Below are 27968 nucleotides of genomic sequence, written 5' to 3' on the forward strand. Positions count from 1 at the left end.
GATGAAGCCGCCCTTTATTATTCCAGATCACCACAAATCCAAAGATGAAATCACAGCAGCAGAATGACCGTCAGCCGCCGGAGGAACATCACAGCTTGGAGAAAGCTTTCCTCCTCACAGTGCCGGTGATATTTCCATAGGGTTTATCGGAGGGCAGCAGGATCTGCGGAAACATTGGATATTCATTATTATTCTGGTATCATCATATAATACCGCCATAGTGTACAATCATATGAAGCCGCCATCAATCGTCACACTCTGCCATTATATGTTGGGGTGATCCCCCGCAGCTGCGTCCTGTGACACGGCCGGTAGACGCCGCGGCAGACGGCACCGCTTCTCATTACCTCGTCTTTGTTGCTCAGGTTGAACTTGCTCAGGTCGATGGTGAAATAATGTTTGTTTGGCAAAATAACTTCAACTTCTTCAATCTGCAATGAATAGAAATGATCATAGGGGCGAGGGTCCACGAGTCGCACTTTATGTTCTCATTTCCAAGCAGAATAATGTCCAATGTAAGAAGGATTCTCGAAAACTGACACCTGCTCCCCGATCACCGAGTCACCGAGACAAGTAACGGAGGACGAGAAGCCCCAGAGGAAGCCGAGATGGCCGCACCGGCTCCAACAAGACAGAAGTGGCCAAAAACCTCAGACAGAAAGAGCACTCGGCTAACAGCTGTCCCCGGCGTACACTAAGGTCTCCGTCCACAACCCTGTGACCCCCAAAACCAGACCCCTCTGACCCCTACAGAAAAGAAGAGGAAAAGAGATGGATAAAGAACAAATGAGGAAGAGATGAGTCAGTGCAGAAGCAGATGGTGAGAAATGAGCTGAGTGATCGTCCTACGGTCCGGCACTCCCGACCCATGATCCCGCACTCCCTGTCCCACGGCCCCGCACTCCCCAACTCCACACTCCCCGTCCCACAGCCCCGCACTGCCCGTCCCGCACTCTCCATCCTATAGTTTCACCAACACCGCCCTTCATTGCCTGTCCTATAGTCACCATCCTATAGTCACTGCTCTATAGTCCTGCAGTTCCTATCCCATAACCCCCCAGTTCCCGTCCTATAATCCCACTGTTCCTATCCCATAGCCCTGCAGTCATCATCCTATAGTCTCACCAACACCATCCTGCAGTGCCTGTCCTATAGTCCTGTAATCACCATCCTATAGTCACTGCTCTATAATTCTCCAGCACCGTCCTACAGTCCCCGTCCTATATTCCTGTAGTCACCGTCCTATAGTCACTGCTCTATAATTCTGCAGCACCATCCTACAGTCCCCGTCCTATATTCCTGTAGTCACCGTCCTATAGTCACTGCTCTATAATTCTGCAGCACCGTCCTACAGTCCCCGTCCTATATTCCTGTAGTCACCATCCTATAGTCACTGCTCTATAATTCTGCAGCACCGTCCTACAGTCCCCGTCCTATATTCCTGTAGTCACCGTCCTATAGTCACTGCTCTATAATTCTGCAGCACCGTCCTACAGTCCCCGTCCTATATTCCTGTAGTCACCGTCCTATAGTCACTGCTCTATAATTCTGCAGCACCGTCCTACAGTCCCCGTCCTATATTCCTGTAGTCACCGTCCTATAGTCACTGCTCTATAATTCTGCAGCACCGTCCTACAGTCCCCGTCCTATATTCCTGTAGTCACCATCCTGCAGTCACTGCTCTATAGTCCCGTTGTTCCTATCCCATAGCCCCGCAGTCCCCGTCCTATAGTCACTGTGCTATTGTCCTGCAGTTGCCGTCAGTCAATTGTGGGTGGTAAATCCTCGGAGTATAAGCCCTCTGAAGACCCCATAACTTTGTATTAGACAAGAAGAAGAAATGAATCGATGCCAAATTGTGAACCTATTGGATAAGACCATGTAGTTGGCGGAGGCGGCGCACCTCTTTGATAGTGCACTGGAACGCCTTTGCTGACGACATTTCTGACCATTGCACATAAGGAGCCCCCGGCCGCCGTGTGCCCCCCACTCTGTACCTCGGGGATGCGGCTCAGGCATAGCACCTGGATGTCGTACAGCGTCTTCTGGACAGAGGGGGAATATTCTCCTTTGTCGTACGGACCAGCAAATTTGTCAAGGATTATTTCTTTCACGGTTCCCCTGGAGAAACAAGAAGATACTCGTCAGATGATCGTTATCTGGGGTCAGATTGATCAGTGTGTATATGATCATTAGAGCAGGGACTACTGAGAACATATGTCCATGGAGCGCACCGGGAGTGCGGAGACCAGCCGAGCGCAATGCCGTGCTGTCCCCGGAGGCCCCAACAAGGAAAGGAGCGGCAGAGCGCACAATCGCCCACCGCTCCCATTCACACAGAGCTCTTCCGAGCCCTAGTCCTTGGGATCGGTGGGAGTCCCAGCAGTCGTACCCAAAGTTATCGGGAAGCTATCCAATGGTTGAGGTAGAACTTCCAAACTTCAGAATGCCCTTTTAACTCACTGGCGATGGCCAGCGGCCGCTACCGTGGTCTGTGGTGTAACATGGTGGCCGTTCGATAAGAGTGGACCTCTGTTCTGGCTCATGGACCACCCTCTTTGATGAGAAAACCCCCGGGCTGTGCCAGTCTCACCGGACACAAGGCCACTTACCAGATGGCATCAGAGTTCAGCCCCTTGTAGGAGCTGTACTTCCATTTGCAGTTGACGATGGTGGAGAAGCAGCGGTCTTTCACCTCGGGGAGCGTTGTATATTGATCTTTTATAAAACCTTCGAATCCGGACTGTGTCGTCTTCAGGACCCTCAGATCTATAATTCCAGAGTAAACGACGGGCTGAGCTGCGGAGAGGACACCAAAAAGACGGCATAAGATGAAGGTGCGGACCCTACAACACCCGGTGGTCTCAGGCCTGTCACAACAAGGACTACCAGACTCGTTCCAGTTCTCCTACCTCCTCGCTCCTGTTCTACTTCACAGAAATGGACGCCCTCAGAGGAATAGATAAAGGCATGAACGTGCTCCACTCCGTCCTGAAGCCAAGAGAAACAGAGACACGAAGAAATGCATCGTATTCCCGTATATAAGCCGGTGCAAAACACTGGGAACATTTCTCTTTCTGGCAGAGTTTCCAAACTTGTGCAGAACCTTATCATGTATCTCTGTATACAGGGAGCTCCCCCTAGTGGTGGCTGCAGACAGAATCTTATCCTGTATCTCTGTATACAGGGAGCTCCCCCTAGTGGTGGCTGCAGACAGGATCTTATCATGTATCTCTGTATACAGGGAGCTCCCCCTAGTGGTGGCTGCAGACAGGATCTTATCATGTATCTCTGTATACAGGGAGCTCCCCCTAGTGGTGGCTGCAGACAGGATCTTATCATGTATCTCTGTATACAGGGAGCTCCCCCTAGTGGTGGCTACAGACAGAATCTTATCATGTATCTCTGTATACAGGGAGCTCCCCCTAGTGGTGGCTGCAGACAGGATCTTATCATGTATCTCTGTATACAGGGAGCTCCCCCTAGTGGTGGCTGCAGACAGGATCTTATCATGTATCTCTGTATACAGGGAGCTCCCCCTAGTGGTGGCTGCAGACAGGATCTTATCATGTATCTCTGTATACAGGGAGCTCCCCCTAGTGGTGGCTGCAGACAGAATCTTATCATGTATCTCTGTATACAGGGAGCTCCCCCTAGTGATGGCTAAAGACAGAATCTTATCATGTATCTCTGTATACAGGGAGCTCCCCCTAGAGGTGGCTACAGACAGAATCTTATCATGTATCTCTGTATACAGGGAGCTCCCCCTAGTGGTGGCTGCAGACACGATCTTATCATGTATCTCTGTATACAGGGAGCTCCCCCTAGTGGTGGCTGCAGACAGGATATTATCATGTATCTCTGTATACAGGGAGCTCCCCCTAGTGGTGGCTGCAGACAGAATCTAATCATGTATATCTGTATACAGGGAGCTCCCCCTAGTGGTGGCTGCAGACAGAATCTTATCATGTATCTCTGTATACAGGGAGCTCCCCCTAGTGGTGGCTGCAGACAGGATCTTATGTATCTCTGTATACAGAGAGCTCCCCCTAGTGGTGCCTGCAGACAGGAACTTATCATATATCTCTGTATACAGGGAGCTCCCCCTAGTGGTGCCTGCAGACAGGAACTTATCATGTATCTCTGTATACAGGGAGCTCCCCCTAGTGGTGGCTGCAGACAGGATCTTATCATGTATTTCTGTATACAGGGAGCTCCCCCTAGTGGTGACTGCAGACAGAATCTTATCATGTATCTCTGTATACAGAGAGCTCCTCCTAGTGGTGGCTGCAGACAGAACCGTATCATGTATCTCTGTATACAGGGAGCTCCCCCTAGTGGTGGCTGCAGACAGGATCTTATCATGTATCTCTGTATACAGGGAGCTCCCCCTAGTGGTGGCTGCAGACAGGATCTTATCATGTATCTCTGTATACAGGGAGCTCCCCCTAGTGGTGGCTGCAGACAGGATCTTATCATGTATCTCTGTACACAGGGAGCTCCCCCTAGTGGTGACTGCAGACAGAATCTTATCATGTATCTCTGTATACAGGGAGCTCCCCCTAGTGGTGGCTGCAGACAGGATCTTATCATGTATCTCTGTACACAGGGAGCTCCCCCTAGTGGTAGCTGCAGACAGGATGTTATCATGTATCTCTGTATACAGGGAGCTCCCCCTAGTGGTGGCTGCAGACAGAATCTTATCATGTATCTCTGTATAAAGGGAGCTCCCCCTAGTGGTGGCTGCAGACAGAATCTTATCATGTATCTCTGTATACAGGGAGCTCCCCCTAGTGGCGACTGCAGACAGATCTTATCATGTATCTCTGTATACAGGGAACTCCCCCTAGTGGTGGCTGCAGACAGGATCTTATCATGTATCTCTGTATACAGGGAGCTCCCCCTAATGGTGGCTGCAGACAGAATCTTATCATGTATCTCTGTATACAGGGAGCTCCCCCTAATGGTGGCTGCAGACAGAATCTTATCATGTATCTCTGTATACAGGGAGCTCCCCCTAGTGGTTACTGCAGACAGATCTTATCATGTATCTCTGTATACAGGGAGCTCCCCCTAGTGGTGGCTGCAGACAGAATCTTATCATGTATCTGTGTATACAGGGAGCTCCCCCTAGTGGAGGCTGCAGACAGGATCTTATCATGTATCTCTGTATACAGAGAGCTCCCCCTAATGGTGGCTGCAGACAGGATCTTATCATGTATCTCTGTATACAGGGAGCTCCCCCTAGTGGTGACTGCAGACAGAATCTTATCATGTATCTCTGTATACAGGGAACTCCCCCTAGTGGTGGCTGCAGACAGGATCTTATCATGTATCTCTGTATACAGGGAGCTCCCCCTAATGGTGGCTGCAGACAGAATCTTATCATGTATCTCTGTATACAGGGAGCTCCCCCTAATGGTGGCTGCAGACAGAATCTTATCATGTATCTCTGTATACAGGGAGCTCCCCCTAGTGGTGACTGCAGACAGATCTTATCATGTATCTCTGTATACAGGGAACTCCCCCTACTGGTGGCTGCAGACAGGATCTTATCATGTATCTCTGTATACAGGGAGCTTCCCCTAGTGGTGACTGCAGACAGAATCTTATCATGTATCTCTGTATACAGGGAACTCCCCCTAGTGGTGGCTGCAGACAGGATCTTATCATGTATCTGTGTATACAGGGAGCTCCCCCTAGTGGAGGCTGCAGACAGGATCTTATCATGTATCTCTGTATACAGGGAGCTCCCTCTAGTGGTGGCTGCAGACAGAATCTTATCATGTATCTGTGTATACAGGGAGCTCCCCCTAGTGGAGGCTGCAGACAGGATCTTATCATGTATCTCTGTATACAGAGAGCTCCCCCTAATGGTGGCTGCAGACAGGATCTTATCATGTATCTCTGTATACAGGGAGCTCCCCCTAGTGGTGACTGCAGACAGAATCTTATCATGTATCTCTGTATACAGGGAACTCCCCCTAGTGGTGGCTGCAGACAGAATCTTATCATGTATCTCTGTATACAGGGAGCTCCCCCTAGTGGTGGCTACAGACAGAATCTTATCATGTATCTCTGTATACAGGGAGCTCCCCCTAGTGGTGGCTACAGACAGAATCTTATCATGTATCTCTGTATACAGGGAGCTACCCCTAGTGGTGGCTGCAGACAGAACCTTATCATGTATCTCTGTATACAGGGAGCTACCCCTAGTGGTGGCTGCAGACAGGATCTTATCATGTATCTCTGTATACAGGGAGCTCCCCCTAGTGGTGGCTGCAGACAGGATCTTATCATGTATCTCTGTATACAGGGAGCTACCCCTAGTGGTGGCTGCAGACAGTATCATATCATGTATCTCTGTATACAGGGAGCTCCCCCTAGTGGTGGCTGCAGACAGGATCTTATCATGTATCTCTGTATACAGGGAGCTCCCCCTAGTGGTGGCTGCAGACAGACCCTTATCATGTATCTCTGTATACAGGGAGCTCCCCCTAGTGGTGGCTGCAGACAGAATCTTATCATGTATCTCTGTAAACAGGGAGCTCCCCCTAGTGGTGACTGCAGACAGAATCTTATCATGTATCTCTGTATACAGGGAGCTCCCCCTAGTGGTGACTGCAGACAGAATCTTATCATGTATCTCTGTATACAGGGAGCTCCCCCTAGTGGTGGCTGCAGACAGAATCTTATCATGTATCTCTGTATACAGGGAGCTCCCCCTAGTGGTGGCTGCAGACAGGATCTTATGTATCTCTGTATACAGAGAGCTCCCCCTATTGGTGACTGCAGACAGAATCTTATCATGTATCTCTGTATACAGGGAGCTCCCCTAGTGGTGCCTGCAGACAGGATCTTATCATGTATCTCTGTATACAGGGAGCTCCCCCTAGTGGTGGCTGCAGACAGGATCTTATCATGTATTTCTGTATACAGGGAGCTCCCCCTAGTGGTGACTGCAGACAGAATCTTATCATGTATCTCTGTATACAGAGAGCTCCTCCTAGTGGTAGCTGCAGACAGGATCTTATCATGTATCTCTGTATACAGGGAGCTCCCCCTAGTGGTGGCTGCAGACAGAACCGTATCATGTATCTCTGTATACAGGGAGCTCCCCCTAGTGGTGGCTGCAGACAGGATCTTATCATGTATCTCTGTATACAGGGAGCTCCCCCTAGTGGTGGCTGCAGAGAGGATCTTATCATGTATCTCTGTACACAGGGAGCTCCCCCTAGTGGTGGCTGCAGACAGGATCTTATCATGTATCTCTGTACACAGGGAGCTCCCCCTAGTGGTGACTGCAGACAGAATCTTATCATGTATCTCTGTATACAGGGAGCTCCCCCTAGTGGTAGCTGCAGACAGAACCTTATCATGTATCTCTGTATACAGGGAGCTCCCCCTAGTGGTGGCTGCAGACAGGATCTTATCATGTATCTCTGTACACAGGGAGCTCCCCCTAGTGGTAGCTGCAGACAGGATGTTATCATGTATCTCTGTATACAGGGAGCTCCCCCTAGTGGTGGCTGCAGACAGAATCTTATCATGTATCTCTGTATACAGGGAGCTCCCCCTAGTGGTGGCTGCAGACAGAATCTTATCATGTATCTCTGTATACAGGGAGCTCCCCCTAGTGGTGACTGCAGACAGATCTTATCATGTATCTCTGTATACAGGGAACTCCCCCTAGTGGTGGCTGCAGACAGGATCTTATCATGTATCTCTGTATACAGGGAGCTCCCCCTAATGGTGGCTGCAGACAGAATCTTATCATGTATCTCTGTATACAGGGAGCTCCCCCTAATGGTGGCTGCAGACAGAATCTTATCATGTATCTCTGTATACAGGGAGCTCCCCCTAGTGGTGACTGCAGACAGATCTTATCATGTATCTCTGTATACAGGGAACTCCCCCTAGTGGTGGCTGCAGACAGGATCTTATCATGTATCTCTGTATACAGGGAGCTTCCCCTAGTGGTGACTGCAGACAGAATCTTATCATGTATCTCTGTATACAGGGAACTCCCCCTAGTGGTGGCTGCAGACAGGATCTTATCATGTATCTCTGTATACAGGGAGCTCCTCCTAGTGGTGACTGCAGACAGATCTTATCATGTATCTCTGTATACAGGGAGCTCCCCCTAGTGGTGGCTGCAGACAGAATCTTATCATGTATCTGTGTATACAGGGAGCTCCCCCTAGTGGAGGCTGCAGACAGGATCTTATCATGTATCTCTCTATACAGAGAGCTCCCCCTAATGGTGGCTGCAGACAGGATCTTATCATGTATCTCTGTATACAGGGAGCTCCCCCTAGTGGTGACTGCAGACAGAATCTTATCATGTATCTCTGTATACAGGGAACTCCCCCTAGTGGTGGCTGCAGACAGAATCTTATCATGTATCTCTGTATACAGGGAGCTCCCCCTAGTGGTGGCTACAGACAGAATCTTATCATGTATCTCTGTATACAGGGAGCTCCCCCTAGTGGTGGCTACAGACAGAATCTTATCATGTATCTCTGTATACAGGGAGCTACCCCTAGTGGTGGCTGCAGACAGAACCTTATCATGTATCTCTGTATACAGGGAGCTACCCCTAGTGGTGGCTGCAGACAGGATCTTATCATGTAATCTCTGTATACCGGGAGCTCCCCCTAGTGGAGGCTGCAGACAGGTTCTTATCATGTATCTCTGTATACAGGGAGCTCCCCCTAGTGGTGGCTGCAGACAGGATCTTATCATGTATCTCTGTATACAGGGAGCTACCCCTAGTGGTGGCTGCAGACAGTATCATATCATGTATCTCTGTATACAGGGAGCTCCCCCTAGTGGTGGCTGCAGACAGGATCTTATCATGTATCTCTGTATACAGGGAGCTCCCCCTAGTGGTGGCTGCAGACAAACCCTTATCATGTATCTCTGTATACAGGGAGCTCCCCCTAGTGGTGGCTGCAGACAGAATCTTATCATGTATCTCTGTATACAGGGAGCTCCCCCTAGTGCTGGCTGCAGACAGAATCTTATCATGTATCTCTGTATACAAGGAGCTCCCCCTAGTGGTGGCTGCAGACAGGATCTTATCATGTATCTCTGTATACAGGGAGCTTCCCCTAGTGGTGGCTGCAGACAGACCCTTATCATGTATCTCTGTATACAGGGAGCTCCCCCTAGTGGTGGCTGCAGACAGAATCTTATCATGTATCTCTGTATACAGGGAGCTCCCCCTAGTGCTGGCTGCAGACAGAACCTTATCATGTATCTCTGTATACAGGAAGCTCCCCCTAGTGGTGGCTGCAGACAGGATCTTATCATGTATCTCTGTATACAGCGAGCTCCCCCTAGTGGTGGCTGCAGACAGGATCTTATCATGTATCTCTGTATACAGGGAGCTCCCCCTAGTGCTGGCTGCAGACAGAACCTTATCATGTATCTCTGTATACAGGAAGCTCCCCCTAGTGGTGGCTGCAGACAGGATCTTATCATGTATCTCTGTATATAGGAAGCTCCCCCTAGTGGTGGCTGCAGACAGGATCTTATCATGTATCTCTGTATACAGGGAGCTCCCCCTAGTGGTGACTGCAGACAGGATCTTATCATGTATCTCTGTATACAGGGAGCTCCCCCTAGTGGTGGCTACAGACAGAATCTTATCATGTATCTCTGTATACAGGGAGCTACCCCTAGTGGTGGCTGCAGACAGAACCTTATCATGTATCTCTGTATACAGGGAGCTACCCCTAGTGGTGGCTGCAGACAGGATCTTATCATGTATCTCTGTATACCGGGAGCTCCCCCTAGTGGAGGCTGCAGACAGGATCTTATCATGTATCTCTGTATACAGGGAGCTCCCCCTAGTGGTGGCTGCAGACAAGATCTTATCATGTATCTCTGTATACAGGGAGCTACCCCTAGTGGTGGCTGCAGACAGGATCTTATCATGTATCTCTGTATACCGGGAGCTCACCCTAGTGGAGGCTGCAGACAGGATCTTATCATGTATCTCTGTATACAGGGAGCTCCCCCTAGTGGTGGCTGCAGACATGATCTTATCATGTATCTCTGTATACAGGGAGCTCCCCCTAGTGGTGGCTGCAGACATGATCTTATCATGTATCTCTGTATACAGGGAGCTCCCCCTAGTGGTGGCTGCAGACAGGATCTTATCATGTATCTCTGTATACAGGGAGCTCCCCCTAGTGGTGGCTGCAGACATGATCTTATGTATCTCTGTATACAGGGAGCTCCCCCTAGTGGTGGCTGCAGACATGATCTTATCATGTATCTCTGTATACAGGGAGCTCCCCCTAGTGGTGGCTGCAGACAGAACCTTATCATGTATCTCTGTATACAGGGAGCTCCCCCTAGTGGTGGCTGCAGACAGGATCTTATCATGTATCTCTGTATACAGGGAGCTCCCCCTAGTGGTGACTGCAGACAGGATCTTATCATGTATCTCTGTATACAGGGAGCCCCCCCTAGTGGTGGCTGCAGACAGAATCTTATCATGTATCTCTGTATACAGGGAGCTCCCCCTAGTGGTGGCTACAGACAGAATCTTATCATGTATCTCTGTATATAGGGAGCTCCCCCTAGTGGTGGCTACAGACAGAATCTTATCATGTATCTCTGTATACAGGGAGCTCCCCCTAGTGGTGGCTACAGACAGAATCTTATCATGTATCTCTGTATACAGAGAGCTCCCCCTAGTGGTGGCTACAGACAGAATCTTATCATGCATCTCTGTATACAGGGAGCTCCCCCTAGTGGTGGCTGCAGACAGGATATTATCATGTATCTCTGTATACAGGGAGCTCCCCCTAGTGGTGGCTGCAGACAGAATCTAATCATGTATATCTGTATACAGGGAGCTCCACCTAGTGGTGGCTGCAGACAGAATCTTATCATGTATCTCTGTATACAGGGAGCTCCCCCTAGTGGTGGCTGCAGACAGGATCTTATGTATCTCTGTATACAGGGAGCTCCCCCTAATGGTGACTGCAGACAGAATCTTATCATGTATCTCTGTATACAGGGAGCTCCCCCTAGTGGTGCCTGCAGACAGGATCTTATCATGTATCTCTGTATACAGGGAGCTCCCCCTAGTGGTGGCTGCAGACAGGATCTTATCATGTATCTCTGTATACAGGGAGCTCCCCCTAGTGGTGGTTGCAGACAGAATCTTATCATGTATCTCTGTATACAGGGAGCTCCCCCTAGTGGTGACTGCAGACAGAATCTTATCATGTATCTCTGTATACAGAGAGCTCCTCCTAGTGGTAGCTGCAGACAGGATCTTATCATGTATCTCTGTATACAGGGAGCTCCCCCTAGTGGTGGCTGCAGACAGAACCGTATCATGTATCTCTGTATAGAGGGAGCGCCCCCTAGTGGTGGCTGCAGACAGGATCTTATCATGTATCTCTGTATACAGGGAGCTCCCCCTAGTGGTGGCTGCAGACAGGATCTTATCATGTATCTCTGTACACAGGGAGCTCCCCCTAGTGGTGACTGCAGACAGAATCTTATCATGTATCTCTGTATACAGGGAGCTCCCCCTAGTGGTAGCTGCAGACAGAACCTTATCATGTATCTCTGTATACAGGGAGCTCCCCCTAGTGGTGGCTGCAGACAGGATCTTATCATGTATCTCTGTACACAGGGAGCTCCCCCTAGTGGTAGCTGCAGACAGGATGTTATCATGTATCTCTGTATACAGGGAGCTCCCCCTATTGGTAGCTGCAGACAGGATGTTATCATGTATCCCTGTATACAGGGAGCTCCCCCTAGTGGTGACTGCAGACAGAATCTTATCATGTATCTCTGTACACAGGGAGCTCCTCCTAGTGGTGGCTGCAGACAGGATCTTATCATGTATCTGTGTATACAGGGAGCTCCCCCTAGTGGTGGCTGCAGACAGAATCTTATCATGTATCTCTGTATACAGAGAGCTCCCCCTACTGGTGGCTGCAGACAGGATCTTATCATGTATCTCTGTATACAGGGAGCTCCCCCTAGTGGTGGCTGCAGACAGAATCTTATCATGTATCTCTGTATACAGGGAGCTCCCCCTAGTGGTGGCTGCAGACAGAATCTTATCATGTATCTCTGTATACAGGGAGCTCCCCCTAGTGCTGGCTGCAGACAGGATCTTATCATGTATCTCTGTATACAGGGAGCTCCCCCTAGTGGTGGCTGCAGACATGATCTTATCATGTATCTCTGTATACAGGGAGCTCCCCCTAGTGGTGGCTGCAGACAGGATCTTATCATGTATCTCTGTATACAGGGAGCTCCTCCTAGTGGTGGCTGCAGACAGGATCTTATCATGTATTTCTGTATACAGGGAGCTCCCCCTAGTGGTGGCTGCAGACAGGATCTTATCATGTATCTCTGTATACAGGGAGCTCTTATCATGTATCTCTGTATACAGGGAGCTCCTCCTAGTGGTGGCTGCAGACAGGATCTTATCATGTATCTCTGTATACAGGGAGCTCCCCCTAGTGGTGGCTGCAGACAGAATCTTATTATGTATCTCTGTATACAGGGAGATCCTCCTAGTGGTGGCTGCAGACAGGATCTTATCATGTATATCTGTATACAGGGAGCTCCCCCTAGTGGTGACTGCAGACAGAATCTTATCATGTATCTCTGTATACAGGGAACTCCCCCTAGTGGTGGCTGCAGACAGGATCTTATCATGTATCTCTGTATACAGGGAGCTCCCCCTAATGGTGGCTGCAGACAGAATCTTATCATGTATCTCTGTATACAGGGAGCTCCCCCTAATGGTGGCTGCAGACAGAATCTTATCATGTATATCTGTATACAGGGAGCTCCCCCTAGTGGCAATTGTTCTTCATTTTGATATTTTTGTATTGTATTAAAATTAAAAAATAAAGCCTTTGATAAAGTATCTACAACTACCTTTTTAAAGCGTTTCCAGGGGGCTTCTTCGATGTAGATCTTTGCTTTTGTCACGTGGCTGAAGGATGTGAGGAAATGATTACAAATCTCCAGAGAGAAATCCTCGATGGTGTTTATCTGTGCAATAAAATTAGATATAAAGTCATTGTTGAGGATGACGGCCGGGAGACGATATAATCTGTCCGTCAAGAGTGACAGAAATGTAATAAAATGGGACCCGAGTGTTAATGATCCTCGTGTGGTGAGAGTTACAGGTGCGGAATGTACTGGCTGCCACCAGAGAGCACTAGCTTACACATTCAATAAACACAAATATGAATAATTCTCACCCCTTTGGTCTTGGCCAGGGCGTAGACGGTATTTTTGATGGTATCGGTGGGGATGATGTCGCTGTTGTCCCCCTCCAGGTAATCTTTCTTGGAGCTCAGGGTGAGCTGCACCGAGGCCTCGATCTCCCGGACGGAGTGCTTCTCGCCATCTCTCCTGATCTGCAGAACTTTCACAGCGTTCTTCCCATAACCCGTCCGGACAAACTCCACGTCCTGGAAAAACAGAAATCACGGAAAATAAAAAGCAAAGTTTTCTGTCAGTGATGAGAAGCTGAAGCTGCACCTTGTGGGGTCGCCCCGCCAGATGTACGGACGTCGCAGAGCAGAGACCCCCTTATAAGCGGGAGGCGGCCGGATCTCATTTACATTTCTTCACTTTCTCGCTTTTCTCCCTTATAATTTGCAGTTTTTATACGGAGGGTCTCGTAATACGCAGGGACGTCTGTATGGGGTATTTGGCTACGTCAGAGCTGTAAGTCGCTGTGCACATCCACAGAACTGTCTTCTTTTTATTCCCACGTCTCCCTGAGGCTTTATCTTCTTTCCTCTTAAATCCTCCAGACAGTTCCTGAGATCTGGGCCTTTTTATTTGGTGCTAATTTATATGGACTTAACCAAGAGGGTGTGGCACAGTGATAATTCTAAAAAGCTACCTTAAGACACACCCACTTGGTAAAGACTAGAAAAAGGTAGCACTAAATAAAAAGCCCGATGTCTCAGGAACCGTACGAGGGGGTTCAAGAAAAGAACGAAAAACTCAGGGAAGCAGCGGGAATAAAATAAGAGCAAACGCTGGCACTTCTGATTTGGTGATGGCTCCTCTGTACGTGCAGTGTGAACGGAGCCTGAGAAGACGACATTGGTGAAGTCTGTGATCAGAGACCCGGGATATTCAGGAGAGGACATCATAGAGGCCACAGCAGCCAATCAGCAGCTCGTGTGATGTGATGCCGCCATCACGTGACCCAGTGTAATCCACACCAGGCCGCGGTGCAGGATCCGCTCTGCAGGAACGCTGCACCGAGAATATGGAAACTATTGTCCTGGTATCTCATGTAGGATCAGACTGAAGTCATTGGGTTCATAATTCACTGTGGTGTAAAACAGCGGGAAAGACGAGCTGCAGACAGCGAGGATGTGTGCGCTGCCGCCCCTGAGGAGCAGCCACCCCCTGAGCAGCCGCCCCCCTGAGGAGCAGCCGCCTCCCTGAGCAGCCGCCCCCCTGAGGAGCAGCCGCCTACCTGAGGAGCAGCCACCCCCCCTGAGAAGCTGCCGCCTGCCTGAGGAGCAGCCACCTCCCTGAGGAGCAACCGCCCCCCTGAGGAGCAACCGGCCCCCTGAGGAGCAGCCACCCTCTTGAGGAGCAACCGTCTCCCTGAGGAGCATCTGCCCCCCCGAGGAGCAACCTCCCTCTTGAGGAGCAACCTCCCTCTTAAGGAGCAACCGCCCCACCTGACGAGCAGCCACCACTTGAGGAGCAGCCACCGCCTGAGGACCAGCCGCTCCCCTGAGGAGCAGCCGTTCCCCTGAAGAGCAGCCGTTCCCCTGAGGAGCAGCCACCCTCTTGAGGAGAAACCGTCCCCCTGAGGAGCAACCGCCCCGCTGAGGAGCAGCCACCCTCTTGAGGAGCAACCGCCCCCTGAGGAGCAGCCGCCATTTTAAGGAGCAACCGCCCCCCTGAGGAGCAGCAACCGCCCCCCCTGAGTAGCCACCACCCCCCTAAGGAGCAGCCGCCTTGTCTCCATGTCATACAGTCTCAGTGCAGGAACTTCACCAATCAGGAGGATACTACGCAGGTCTCCTGCGAGGTCCCGGAGCGCAGTGGTACCCGGAACGCTGCCCATGGGAGCCGTTGCCCTGACCGTACGCAGCTGGTAGAAATATGAACCCATTATACTCCCAGTGAACGCTCCAATGATTTTTTCCCCCTAATAAAAGACAGGGCCTTAACATCAGACTGGTGGAGGCCTGACTCCCAAGACCCCCCGATAACCTGGAAGGACCCTGGCACTCCAGGAAGTATGGAGCCCCTTCACTGTTTGCCAAACACAGCTCCGTACTTTTAATGGAGGCTGAAGATCCAAAATGTATGGAGGTGCGCCGGGTAAAGTCACTGGAGCGCTGCGGTCTTGTCAGTCCCTGATCAAAAGTTGGTTCTCCATCAATCTGAAACTGACGACCTTAGAAAAAAAAACCTACATCTGTGTGTAATCAGTATATGTGTATATGTGTCTGTATATATATGTAACCTGTGTTTTATAGCGCTGCTAGTATTGTGTGCAGAATTGTGGTATGTGTGTGTGTATATTTCAGATCACAAAACAAATGTAAATTTTAGACAAAGGTAACACAAGTAACACAAAATGCAGGTCTTTATTATTAAGGGAAAAAGAAATCCAAACCTACAGGGCCCTGTGTGAAAAAAAGTGACTGCCCTCCCTCCTGAAAACATAAATTAACTGTGGTTTATCACATCTTTGGAAAGCTGAGTTCATTTCCCTAGCTACACACAGACCTGATTACTGCCACACCTGTTCTCAATCAAGAAATCACTTAAATAGGACCTGCCTGACAAAGTGAAGTAGACCAAAAGATTCTCAAAAGCTAGACATCATGCTGTGATCCAAAGAAATTCAGGAACAAATGAGAAACAAAGTAATTGAGATCTATCAGTCTGGAAAAGGTTATAAAGCCATTTCTAAAGCTTTGGGACTCCAGTAAACCACAGTAAGAGCCATTATCTACAAATGGTGAAAACATGGAACAGTGGTGAACCTTTCCAGGAGTGGCCGCCCAGCCAAAATTACCCCAAGAGTGCAGCAATAACTCATCCAAGATGTCACAAAAGACCCCACAACAACATCCAAAGGATTGCAGGCCTCACTTGCCTCAGTTAAGTTCAGTGTTCATGACTCCACCATAAGAAAGAGACTGGACAAAAATAGCAGCATGGCAGAGTTCCAAGACGAAAATCACAGCTGAGTAAAAAGAACATAAAGGCTTGTCTCAGGCTTGTCAGGAAACATCTTGATGATTGCCAAGACTTTTTGGAGAATACTCTGTGGACTGACTAGACAAAAGTTGAACATTTTGGAAGGTGTATGTCCCCATTACATCTGGCATAGAAGTAACAAAGCATTTCAGAAAAGGAACATCATACCAACAGTAAAATATGGTGGTGGTAGTGTGATGGTCTGGGGCTGTTTTGCTGCTTCAGGACCTGGAAGACTTGCTGTAGTAAATGGAACCATGAATTCTGCTGTCTACCAAACAATTCTGAAGGAGAATGTCCGGCCATCTGTTCATGACCTCAAGCTGAAGTGCACTTGGGTTATGCAGCAGGACAGTGATCCAAAACACACCAGCAAGTCCACCTCTGCACGGCTTAAGAAAAACAAAATTAAAACTTTGGAGTGGCCTAGTCAAAGTCCTGACCGTAAACCGACTGAGATGCTGTGGAAAAAAATCACCATCAGATGATATAATGTAGGACGCACGATCCCAGAAAAATCACAGTATTTTCTGTACTTTTACCAAGATTTAATAAAATATAACTTTTATTAACTAGTTGTTTTTTTTTCAAAAAAACACTCAAAAAACCAAATAAAACACCCAGGTGAAAATGCTAAAATGACAAACTTGTTGCTCTCCCTATATAATTCTACCACTCACACCTGCCTAACAGCGGAGACTGGCACCCTACAAAAACCTGCGCCAGTGGCGCCCCCGCTCCTCGGCGGCTGTCCCTTCTGGCCCTTACCTCACCCTGAGGGGTAGGGGAACCCACCTAGCTATTATTGTCAGGAGAAGCAGCCAAAGTCACACACAGCATTCGTTTATATAAATGATATCACGTTTGCTGTACACAAACAAGTAATACAAGAGAAACTGATCGTTCTCGTGCATAATCTCAACAGAAAAGCTGAGAGAAATTTAGTCATCTCGATTCCAAAAACCAACCAAGGGTTTTGTATAATCAGCTCATTCCCAATCATAGAATAAAGTTATATAAGAAGATTCAATGAAGGGCTGTATCATGTACACATATAGATATTATACAAACTTCCCATGACCTAGGACGCACACCCAGCTTTCTGACACTGGCCACTACATTGCCACCCAAAATCCTTTGGTAATCTTCAGATTTCATGATGTCTTGCACACAGTCAGGGCACCCAGTGCTAGAGGCAGCAAAACAACCCCAAAAACATCTTTGAACCTCCACCATATTTGACTGTAGGTACTGTGTTCTTTTCTTTGTAGGCCTCATTCTGTTTTCGGTAAACAGCAGAATGATGTGCTTTACCAAAAAGCTCTATATTAGTCTCATCTATCCACAAGACACTTACCCAGAAGGATTTTGGCTTACTCACATACATTTTGGCAAACTGCAATCTAGCTTTTTTATGTCAGCAGTGGGGTCCTCAGGGATCTCGGCCATAGCATTTAATTTCATTCACATATGGACGGATAGTTCGCGCTGACACTGATGCACCCTGAGCCTGCAGGACAGCTGGAATTTCTTTGGCATTTGATTGGAGCTTTTCCACCATCCGGACTATCCTGCGTTACAACCTTTCATCAATGTTTCTCTGCCGTCCACGTCCTGGAGATTAGCTACAATGCCATGGGTTGTAAACTTCTTGATTATGTTGCACACCGTGGACAAAGGAACATCAAGATCTCTGGAGATGGACTTGTGACCTTGAGATCGTTAATATTGTTCCGGCCATGACTGTGAATATATATGTTTTATATAGCGGTACTAATATTGTGTGCAGTATTGTTGTGTGTTATGATCTTCCAAACTGAAAAATTGGGGATAAATTGAAGGTGTATCACTGAATTTTTGCCCCCGGATGAAGACCTGCCTTCCTCTCAGGGTGGGATTTATTAGATGGGTTCCCATTTTTCTGAGATAGCGGTGCCCATTATGATCTGCGCTCACTCATGTGATATCGGGGGCACAATACGCATTTTTCTTCATATATCGGGTCGGTCATACCTTGAACGATCCTCCGTACTTCTGTGCCATCCTTCGATCAGTGCCCGGAGCCGTGAGATGCCAGCTGTTTGTGGATGAGTCCGGAGGGGCCGGGGGCAGCTATTGTACGCGGACTCCGGGCCAATCCGCTTCTGTTTGTTTGGTTGAAGAATAACCTCAACTTGGGGGGGGGGGGGGGGGTCACAGATCTCTGATCGGGGTCAGTTATTTTTTAACTAGAAGCTTCTCTCTTCTCAGGGACGGCATTTTGTAGGTAAAAAAAAAAATATCTACAAATGTTCCGGCCGTTCCGTAAAGATTGCGGAGGCGGCTTGTCAATTAATGGATAAAAAGTTTGGCGTGAAAAAAAAAAGAGATTATGAGGCTGGAATATCGTATCCTGGACCTCGCATCTAAAGATCCGTCTGCCCTTCAGGACGGGAAATTTGCTGCTTTAGTTTTTCCTCACGAGTTTTTTGCGGGATAAATAGTTTCTAATCACACATTTCATTTTATCATTTATTGTACTGGAAAAAATTCCAAGTGGGGTGAAATGGTGAAAGAACACGACTCCCCCGTTTTCTTTTCGGGCCGTTCATTGTTGATTACGATTCCCCCGGTCAGCGCCATTACACCGATACCAGATGTTGGGGTGAATACGACATTGTTGCTTTGTACTGCACTTTTTGAGGAGGGTCATTGGCGTTTTGATTATTTTTCTCTTTAATTAACTTTAAATTTCAGACCTTTTTAATTGTTTTTTTGGATTGGGGAAAGGCGCAATGTAAACGTTTGTATTTTTTATATTTAAAAACATTTTTTTAACCAATTTGTATTTGTTTTAGTCGTCCCAGGGAACGTGACACTGGGCCAGAGTCAATCATTTGTGCGATCTGCTGCAATGACGCCGTGCTGTCCCCTCCTCTGCAGCAGAGGCTTGTATTGTGGGGTCCACAGCGATCATACATTTATCATCTATCCTATGGCAAGGAAATGTCTTTTGCATGCCTGGCCCTTTAAGAAGTATGTGGACAGTCAAGACACGTGGGTCGCCCAGTAACACAACCCTGCTGGAATATTTCCACTTTCCCGGCTGCTGCAGAACGGCAGAGAACGAGATCACATGACTGCACTTCCTGCTCGAGCTGAACGAGAGGACGGGACTTCTCCTTTACAGCCATTCTTGTACCATTCAGGGGGGGATCATGTCCGTTCGCGGCTTCTTCTCTACGCTCTGTATGATCGGCGTCTCGCTGGCCACATGTGAGATCGCGTGTCGCAATGAAGATGGAGATACCGTAGACTGGTAGGTAAACACTGATGAGATCCATAGGAATCACTGATTGATCGATTCACCCCTCAATAAGGCTGCGTTCACACTTTGTGGCGTCACCATTTCAATAACGCTGCAAAAACTTTGCAGTTCTATCGCAACTGCAATGTGTGAACGCAGCCTAAAGGTTAAGACCACAGACAGATGATGAGGAGCTGCAGCCCCTTCTGTCACCATGCGATGGAGGGCCGAGGTGCCAGTGCAGCACAGCTCTACTCAATGGAGGCATCTGCCGCCCTCCAAAATCTGGGACATAAGAGTGAAGGTGCCACAGGGCTGAAGTAACTGTGCCGCTGCTGTGGCCGGGGACCCTCTATTCTCTGTGGGGTCCCAGACCACCCACCACTCTTATCAAAGTAATAGCAACAGAAAACCCTTTACCAGACCAGTTCCTGAATTCAGCGGATCTCACTATAGATCCCAGTACAATAATGACACTGGTCCTGTAGCGATCCGAAGTGTCGGCACTGAGAATCCAGGCTGGTAAATTAGCCCAGAAGTGCATTGGGGGTGTAAACAGAAGCAGTACAGACACGCCCCCAATGCACTTCCAGACTAATTTGCTTGTTTTTTCATTACTTGATTTCTCAGCACTGGTACATCGGATCACGAGACCGGGATCAGGTTTATTGTACTGGGACCTGTGTATCTGTCCTGCTAGTGTCAGTAGGGAAACCCTCCGACTGTGCCCTGTATACAGCACCTGGAGCAGGTCGGTCCTATATGTGCCAGCGGCCAAGTTATAGGGGTCTGGACCATCGCCTACATGCTCTGGATGGCCACTTCATGTGGCCGTATTATGGCAGCACTCGTGTCCCGGTCATCAGAGCTCAGCCTCCAACATATGTAATAAAAGCATCCGCCACCGGACCTCACTCTACTGGCTGCAGCCCCCCAGCGCCCTATGGGGGAATAGGAGGCCGGACCCTCTATTTTGCAGCAGATACTTAAGGATTTAACCCATTGTGATCTTTCTACATACAGTGCAGAGAAGTCCTTTTTTTTGCACAGATTTTAATTAGAAAATGTACAAAAATATGTATAAAAAAAAAAAAAAAAGGCCCCTCAGGCAAGAGTCCGGGTGGATGATGATGATGGGGGTCCTTGCACATAGACTCTGGGGGGACGATGAAGGAGAAGAGTCCGGGGGGACGATGGCTGAGGTCCCTGCACACAGTACAGTCCGGGAAGACGATGGCTGGGGTCCTCGCACACAGTAGAGACCGGGCGGGGGGGGGGGGGGGGACGGACGGACGATGGCAGGGGTCCTCGCCCACAGGAGAGTCCGGGGGGGAACGATGGCAGGGGTCCTCGCCCACAGGAGAGTCCGGTGGGGTTCCGCCTGTCAGGTGGCGGAGGCCCGGAGGATCTTGACCTCGTCCCGCGGCCGGTCCTGGCTGTCCGTCTCCACCATCCCCAGCCTGTTCAGGGTCCCCAGGCCCTGGCTCACCCGCCCGAAGATCGTGTGCTTGCCGTCCAGCCACTGGGCCGGGGCCAGGGTGAGGAAGAACTGGCTGCCGTTGGTGTCGGGCCCGGAGTTGGCCATGGCGAGGATCCCGGCCCCGGTGAACTTCAGCTCCGGGTGCAGCTCGTCGGGGAAGTGCTTCCCGTCATAGATGGAGCCTCCGCCGCGCCCGGTGCCCGTGGGGTCCCCGCCCTGTACCATGAAGTCTTTGATGATGCGGTGGAACTTGGTGCCGTTGTAGTAGCCGCGGCGGGAGAGCTCGGCGAAGTTCCTGCACGTCCGCGGGGCGTGCTCCCAGTACAGCTCCACCGTGATCGTGCCCATGCTGGTGTCCAGGCTGACGGTGGACGGCCGCCAATTGTCCGGTGGGATCCCCGCCATCCTACACGCGTGTGACCGGGGAGCGCCGCCGCGAGAACACACTTCCGCTTTCCAAGCCTCGTTCTCAGACGCACAGCTTCCGGTGTCAATAAAGTTACTTTTGAATACTGTAGTAACTCAGTGGCCATTGCTCATGGCAACCAATCAGAACGCTTTTTACATTTTCAACTTTTCTGAATGAATATAAACTGGAATCTGATTGGTTGTTGTGGGCAGAGCTGAAGCTACATCTTACAGCTGAGTCTCAGGAATTAAATCTCAATTTCCACAATCCGTCACTAATAAAGATAAACACAATCTCAAATACAGGGGAAGATTTACAAGACTGCCTGAAAGACAATGTTTAAGTAATGCCAGAAGTAGCCAATCACAGAGCAGGTTTTATTTTTCAATAGCAGAATATGAAATGAAAGCTGCGCTGTGATTGGCTGCCGTGGCGTACAACAGTAATTCCAGGATCTGAGGGGTTTATGCAAAGTGGAAGTTGGGGAAACTCGTGTCAAAAAGTGTCGTCAGGCCCCAAGTAATAAAACACAGCACGCCATTTGTAAACAGTGAGGTGTTAGTGGTTCATAGTTAGAATGCATTGCATTTAGGGGGTCTGTATCAGTTTCAGAGGTCCAGTCTGGGGTCTTTATTCATTTAGAAGGTTTGGTCTTGGGTCTGTATCAGTTTTGGGGGTCCAGTCTGGGGTCTGTATCAGTTTTGGGGGTCTGGTCTGGGGTCTGTATTAGAAGGTCCGCTCTGGGGCCTGTATCAGTTTTGGGGGGGTGGGTCCAGTCTGGAGTCTGTATCAGTTTTGGGGGTCCGGCCTGGGGTCTGTATTAGTTTTGGGGGTCTGGTGTCTGTATTAGAAGGTCCTCTCTGGAGTCTGTATTAGAAGGTCCGCTCTGGGGTCTGTATCAGTTCGGGGGGGAGGGGGGGGGGTCTGGTCTGGGGTCTGTATCAGTTTGGGGGGACTGGTCTTGGGCCTGTATAAGTTCGGGGGTTCAGTCTGGGGTCTGGATCAGTTTTGGAGGTCCGGTCTGGGGTCTGTATCAATTTTGGGGGTCTGGTCTGCAGGCTGTATTAGAAGATCCGCTCTGGAGTCTGTATCAGCTCGGGGGGGGGGGGGTCCAGTCTGGGGCCATTATAAGTTCAGGGAGTCCGGTCTGAGGCCTGTATAAGTTTGGGGGGGTCTGGTCTGGGGTCTGTATCAGCTCAGGGGGTGATGGTGTAAATATATATATATATATATATATATATATATATATATATATATAGTTATATATATATATATATATAGTTATATACAGTGCATTGTGAAAGTATTTTTTCCCCCTTCAACTTTTCTAACTTTTGCCACATTTCTGGCTTCAAACATAAAGATATAAAATTCTAATTTTAGGGGGAAGAATCAACAACAAGTGGGACACAATCATGAAGTGGAACGAAATTTATTGGATATTTTAAACTTTTTTAATAAATTAAAAACAGAAAAGTGAGGCGTGCAATATTATTCGGCCCCTTTACTTTCAGTGCAGAAGTTCAGTGAGGATCTCTGAAGGATCCAATGTTGTCCTAAATGACTGGTAATGATAACTACAATCCACCTGTGTGTAATCAAGTCTCCGTATAAATGCACCTGCTCTGTGATAGTCTCAGGGTTCTCTGCTCTGTGATAGTCTCAGGGTTCTGTTTCAAGTGCAGAGAGCATCATGAAGACCAAGGAACACACCAGGCAGGTCCCAGATACTGTTGTGGCGAAGTTTAAAGCCGGATTTGGATACAAAAAGATTTCCCAAGTTTTAAACATCTCAAGGAGCACTGTGCAAGCGATCATATCGAAATGGAAGGAGTATCAGACCACTGCAAATCTACCAAGACCCGGCCGTCCCTCTAAACTTTCATCTCGAACAAGAAGAAGACTGATCAGAGATGCAGCCAAAAGGCCCATGATCACTCTGGATGAACTGCAGAGATCTACAGCTGAGGTGGGAGAGTCTGTCCATAGGACAACAATCAGTCGTACACTGCACAAATCTGGCCTTTATGGAAGAGTGGCAAGAAGAAAGGCATTTCTCAAAGATATCCATAAAAAGTCTCGTTTGAAGTTTGCCACAAGCCACCTGGGAGACACACCAAACATGTGGAATAAGGTGCTCTGGTCAGATGAAACCAAAATCGAACTTTTTGGCCACAATGCAAAATGATATGTTTGGCGTAAAAGCAACACAGCTCATCACCCTGAAAACACCATCCCCACTGTCAAACATGGTGGTGGCAGCATCACGGTTTGGGCCTGCTTTTCTTCAGCAGGGACAGGGAAGATGGTTAAAATTGATGGGAAGATGGACGGAGCCAAATACAGGAACATTCTTGAAGAAAACCTGTTGGGAGTCTGCAAAAGACCTGAGACTGGGACGGAGATTTATCTTCCCACAAGACAATGATCCCAAACATAAAGCAAAATCTACAATGGAATGCTTCAAAAATAAACGTATCCAGGTGTTAGAATGGAAACGTCAAAGTCCAGACCTGAATCCAATCGAGAATCTGTGGAAAGAGCTGAAAACTGCTGTTCACAAACGCCCTCCATCCAACCTCACTGAGCTCGAGCTGTTTTACAAGGAAGAATGGGCAAGAATTTCAGCCTCTCGATGTGCAAAACTGATAGAGACGTACCCCAACCAGCTGTAATCGCAGGAAAAGGTGGCGCTACAAAGTATTAACTCAGTGGGGCCGAATAATATTGCACGCCCCACTTTTCAGTTTTTAATTTGTTAAAAAAGTTTAAAATATCCAATAAATTTCGTCCCACTTCACGATTGTGTCCCACTTGTGGTTGATTCTTCCTCCCAAAAATTAGAATTTTATATCTTTATGTTTGAAGCCAGAAATGTGGCAAAAAGTAGAAAAGTTCAAGGGGGGGAAATACTTTCACAATGCACTGTATATGCTTTATTTTTCCTATACTTTGATACATATATATCTAATCTGATTATATGGACTGTGACCGTCCTCCTTTCGTTATTTGGGTTTATTTGTACATTGATCCATTTCACGCTGCTCCTCCGCTCTGTTTTCGGCTTTTTTAATGTCTTGTATGTTTTTTTATTTGTTGCGGATTATCAGTTTGTTTAGCAATATATCTGTATATACCTTCATGGTGTGTGAAGCAGTATATATAGAATTTTGTGTTTTGGGCTGATCTGTGGTTAGGTTTCTCCTTTAGGGCCGTCTGTTCTATGTTGACACAGTTTTATATTCGGGCCGTTCTTCTTTTTTGGTGGTTTCTTACCATTGACTCTTTCAGAAGGGTCGTTATCATTATTATAGATTTTCACAATATGTAAATATAAATTGATTATCCCAGATTTCTCATATTAATATGACCGGTATATTTTGATGGGAACAGTGTCGTCCGTACTCGGCTCCCAACCCCGTACTAAGGAAAGTAGAGCCAATGGCTGAAGAAAAGTTCTGCAACTTCTGTGCTATTTTGGTGATTTCCTCATAGACAACAAAACGGGAAATGAAAGCTGCACAGAGGCGCAACATGAAGCGCATGAAGAAATCTGTAACGGCGCCCCCTCCAGTCATACACCATCTATTACACTGTTGACTTTTTTTTTTTGCACTTTTTCTTCTCCTTTTATATTTCCAAAGGTTTGTGATTTATAAGTTGCCAATGCGTCTGATCAACGAGTCGTATGGACCAGGCCTGGACTATTTGTATCTCGACTCAAAGTCACAGGGATGGCAAGTCAGCAAATTCCTCATCAACATGACCCAGGGGGCGATGGGGCATGTGCTGGAGCAGCTTTACCAGTCATACAACGTGAGTGTGGTCTTGACCGCGTGCCTAAATATTCTGCCACACTGTTCAGGACTGGGCGTCACATACGGGCGTCACATACGGGCGTCACATACGGGCGTCACATACGGTCCTGCTTCTCCAAGAATTATGTAGGGTCAGGTGCATAAAGCGCAATGTGCACCATGGGACAGGTAAGATATTTGCGTCCGTGCAAAAAAAACTCCGCGTAATTCTATATAAACCCGCGGGACAGGAAGATACATTGCCCCAGCAGTCGGTAGACAAAGTGCTTTGGATAAATGCATTTCGGGAACCCTTTATAACTGAGCTAAGAAGGTACAATTATGAAGGAAATGTCAGATGATGTGATGTGTCTGCGTGATATTTCCTGAGATTTGTGCAGGTTTTCTTGCATCTCACTATATTTTCTTATTTTTCTTCGTTCAGAGAAACGACACGGCATACATGTTATATAATGATTCTCCGCCGGGAATGAACAGCTCCTTCACGGACAGAGGGCACTCCAAGGGTAAGTGGCCGACCTCCCATGTGCACCCCGTATACTGACTGTACGGGAGGATCCAGACTGTTGTGTGCGGAGGTCACACCACCGGAATAGAGATTGCGGCCGCTATCAAAAGATAGAAACGACCGGTAGAGACATGGTATTCCGGTCGAGATCCCATAATGGAGACTCCTCAGATAGTGGACTCAACCCCTTCACCACCGTGGATTTTCCGTTTTTTTCCCTCCACTTCTTCCAATTGACATAACTTTTTTTATTTTTCCATCAATATAACCCATATGAGGGCTTGTTTGTTTGCGGGACTTGTTGTACTTTTGACTGACACCATTCATTTTATCATGTGATGTGCTAGAAAGCAGGAAAAAAAATCCAACTGCTGTGAAGTTGCAAAAAAAAAAGTGGAATTCCACAATTGTTTTTTTTTATTTTTTATTTACCATGTTCACTATATGGTAAGACTGACCTGGCAATATGATTCTCCAGGTAAGTACAAGTACTCAGATACCAAACATGTATATATATTTTTTTTATTTAAGTTTTGAAAAAAAATTCTGAAATTTGCTCAAAAGAAAATGTTGCTTTTGTCAGCATTTTTCAAGTCCTGTAAAGTTTGATTTTTCGTGATCTTGGGCGAACTGAGGGCTTATTGTTTGCACCCTGAGCTGATGATTTTATTGATACCATTTCGGGGTAGATACGATGTTTTATTGCAATGTTGCGGTGGGGAAAAAAAACCTAATTCTGGCGTTTTGATTTTTTTTCGTTACGCCATTTACCGATCGGATTAATTTACTCTATATTTTGATAGATCACACTTTTACGAACGCAGTGATACCAAATATGTGCATTTTTTTTATTATTTTTCTATTTTGAATGGGGCAAAATTAACTTTTGTGTTTTTTATTTTTGTCATATTTTAAAAAAATATATTTTTCTGACTTTTTACTGTATTTATTAGTTTCTTAAGGGATTTGTAGCAGGCTTGTGCTGCGCATAGCAGGGCATCAGTACTGCTATGTATGGAGAAAACCACAATCTCCTATGAACGCGTCAATGGAGTCATTAGCAAACCCCCAGCTGTTATGACAACCCATCGATGCCCCGTGATCACAGCAGGGTCCCGCCGATGGGAGCGTGGAAAGACGTGCCCCCTGCAGGCGAGTGTTAAATCGCGCAGAGATTTAACAGGTTAACAGCGACGGGCAGAGCTCTGATCCACCTGCGGCTAGAGGCATTATGTATGGGAAAAGATGCCGGCTCAATGTGCGGGCGCGCAACAAAGCTAGGGTCACGACTTTGGATGTACCTGTACGTCAAAGGTTTTGAAGGGGTTAAATACCATCCAGAATCTCCAGAAACGTCTAAAAGCATCAGAACAGATGGAAAAGCTGTAAAAGTGTCAGAAGAGATTGGGGGTGAAAGTGGAGGATGTATCTGGAGCCCGAAGAGACACTTTTTCCTTGCATCCTGGCATTCATGGACGCCCACCAATTTGGCTGGTCTTAACTCTACTGGTTATAGCAAGGGGTTGTACAGGACTAAGAAAACATGGCGGCTTCCTTCAACCTGCAACCTCAGCAGTCCTTTCCGCCACTTCACCAGTTCATGCGGCCACTTCACCAGTTCATGCGGCCACTTCACCAGTCCATGCGACCACCTCTTAGTAAAACAATAAAGTGGGATGCACAACCCCCTTAATTGCTGTTGGAAGAAATTGTGCAGCAAGCGACAATAAACACGCAATCTGCAATATAATTTCTAATAATACAGCTGAAGGCGACATTTCTGAAGCTGTCGAACGTCAACCACTTTGCGTGCGCCCAACCGTAGTGATAGACGGAGTGGCAGAGCGAGCCTTCCCTTTGTCTTTCCCCGTCTCTCGGTTGTGTCTTTTTTTCAGCCGTATTCATCTGTGTAACTATGAGGTGACTTGTAAGGGTCTCGCTTCTTATCCAGCGCAGATTGACCATACAACTTCAATCTAAATCCCTTTTGATTAAAATAATCCAAAATCCCCCAATAAAAACTTTTTTGCAAAGTAATTATAATTCGATACCTCTCTTTGCATTTGGCCGCTTTCCTCTTGACCTGATTTTCCTGCTGCACTCAGCATGTTTGATCCAGATCTTCCGCACCCAGACATGTTTGTCCTGCAGCTTTCTTCTCTTCTTACCTTGCTGGTTTATATCAGGTATCTCAGCCGCTCGGTATCCACCCACTGCTC

General features: G+C 47.8%; 3 protein-coding genes across 5 annotated transcripts in view; 1 reads left to right on the forward strand and 2 right to left on the reverse strand.

Annotated features, from left to right (window-relative positions):
• On the reverse strand, positions 1–27943 carry LOC141157113 (uricase-like). 3 transcript variants are annotated; one of them, XM_073643998.1, is made up of 8 exons: positions 27801–27943; positions 13257–13469; positions 12928–13044; positions 2913–2991; positions 2613–2799; positions 1998–2121; positions 348–431; positions 1–163 (listed from the first exon to the last, which is right to left on the reverse strand). In XM_073643998.1, exons 1-8 carry the CDS (start codon positions 27885–27887, stop codon positions 89–91), a joined length of 966 nt encoding a protein of 321 aa, XP_073500099.1. In that variant the 5' UTR covers positions 27888–27943; the 3' UTR covers positions 1–88. The 3 variants fall into 3 exon arrangements, with proteins under 3 accessions (XP_073500099.1, XP_073500100.1, XP_073500101.1); XM_073643999.1 differs by lacking the exon at positions 27801–27943 and adding an exon at positions 18262–18417; XM_073644000.1 differs by lacking the exon at positions 27801–27943 and adding an exon at positions 17606–17749.
• DNASE2B (deoxyribonuclease 2 beta) overlaps positions 1–27968 on the forward strand; it is a 326043-nt gene that overhangs the window by 279166 nt on the left and 18909 nt on the right. Inside the window, exons 2-4 of the mRNA XM_073643997.1 lie at positions 19353–19546; positions 25068–25239; positions 25666–25747. Of these exons, the coding sequence (XP_073500098.1) occupies positions 19446–19546; positions 25068–25239; positions 25666–25747 (355 nt within the window). The 5' untranslated portion in view covers positions 19353–19445. The remainder of the gene's footprint in view (positions 1–19352; positions 19547–25067; positions 25240–25665; positions 25748–27968) is intronic.
• PPIL1 (peptidylprolyl isomerase like 1) lies at positions 20865–21510 on the reverse strand. The gene has a single exon (XM_073644001.1). It carries the CDS (start codon positions 21417–21419, stop codon positions 20919–20921), a length of 501 nt encoding a protein of 166 aa, XP_073500102.1. The 5' UTR covers positions 21420–21510; the 3' UTR covers positions 20865–20918.

This window comes from Phyllobates terribilis, unplaced genomic scaffold, assembly GCF_046119375.1.
Source record: "Phyllobates terribilis strain yellow unplaced genomic scaffold, ASM4611937v1 Scaffold_8__6_contigs__length_399053987, whole genome shotgun sequence".
Taxonomy (NCBI): domain Eukaryota; kingdom Metazoa; phylum Chordata; class Amphibia; order Anura; family Dendrobatidae; genus Phyllobates; species Phyllobates terribilis.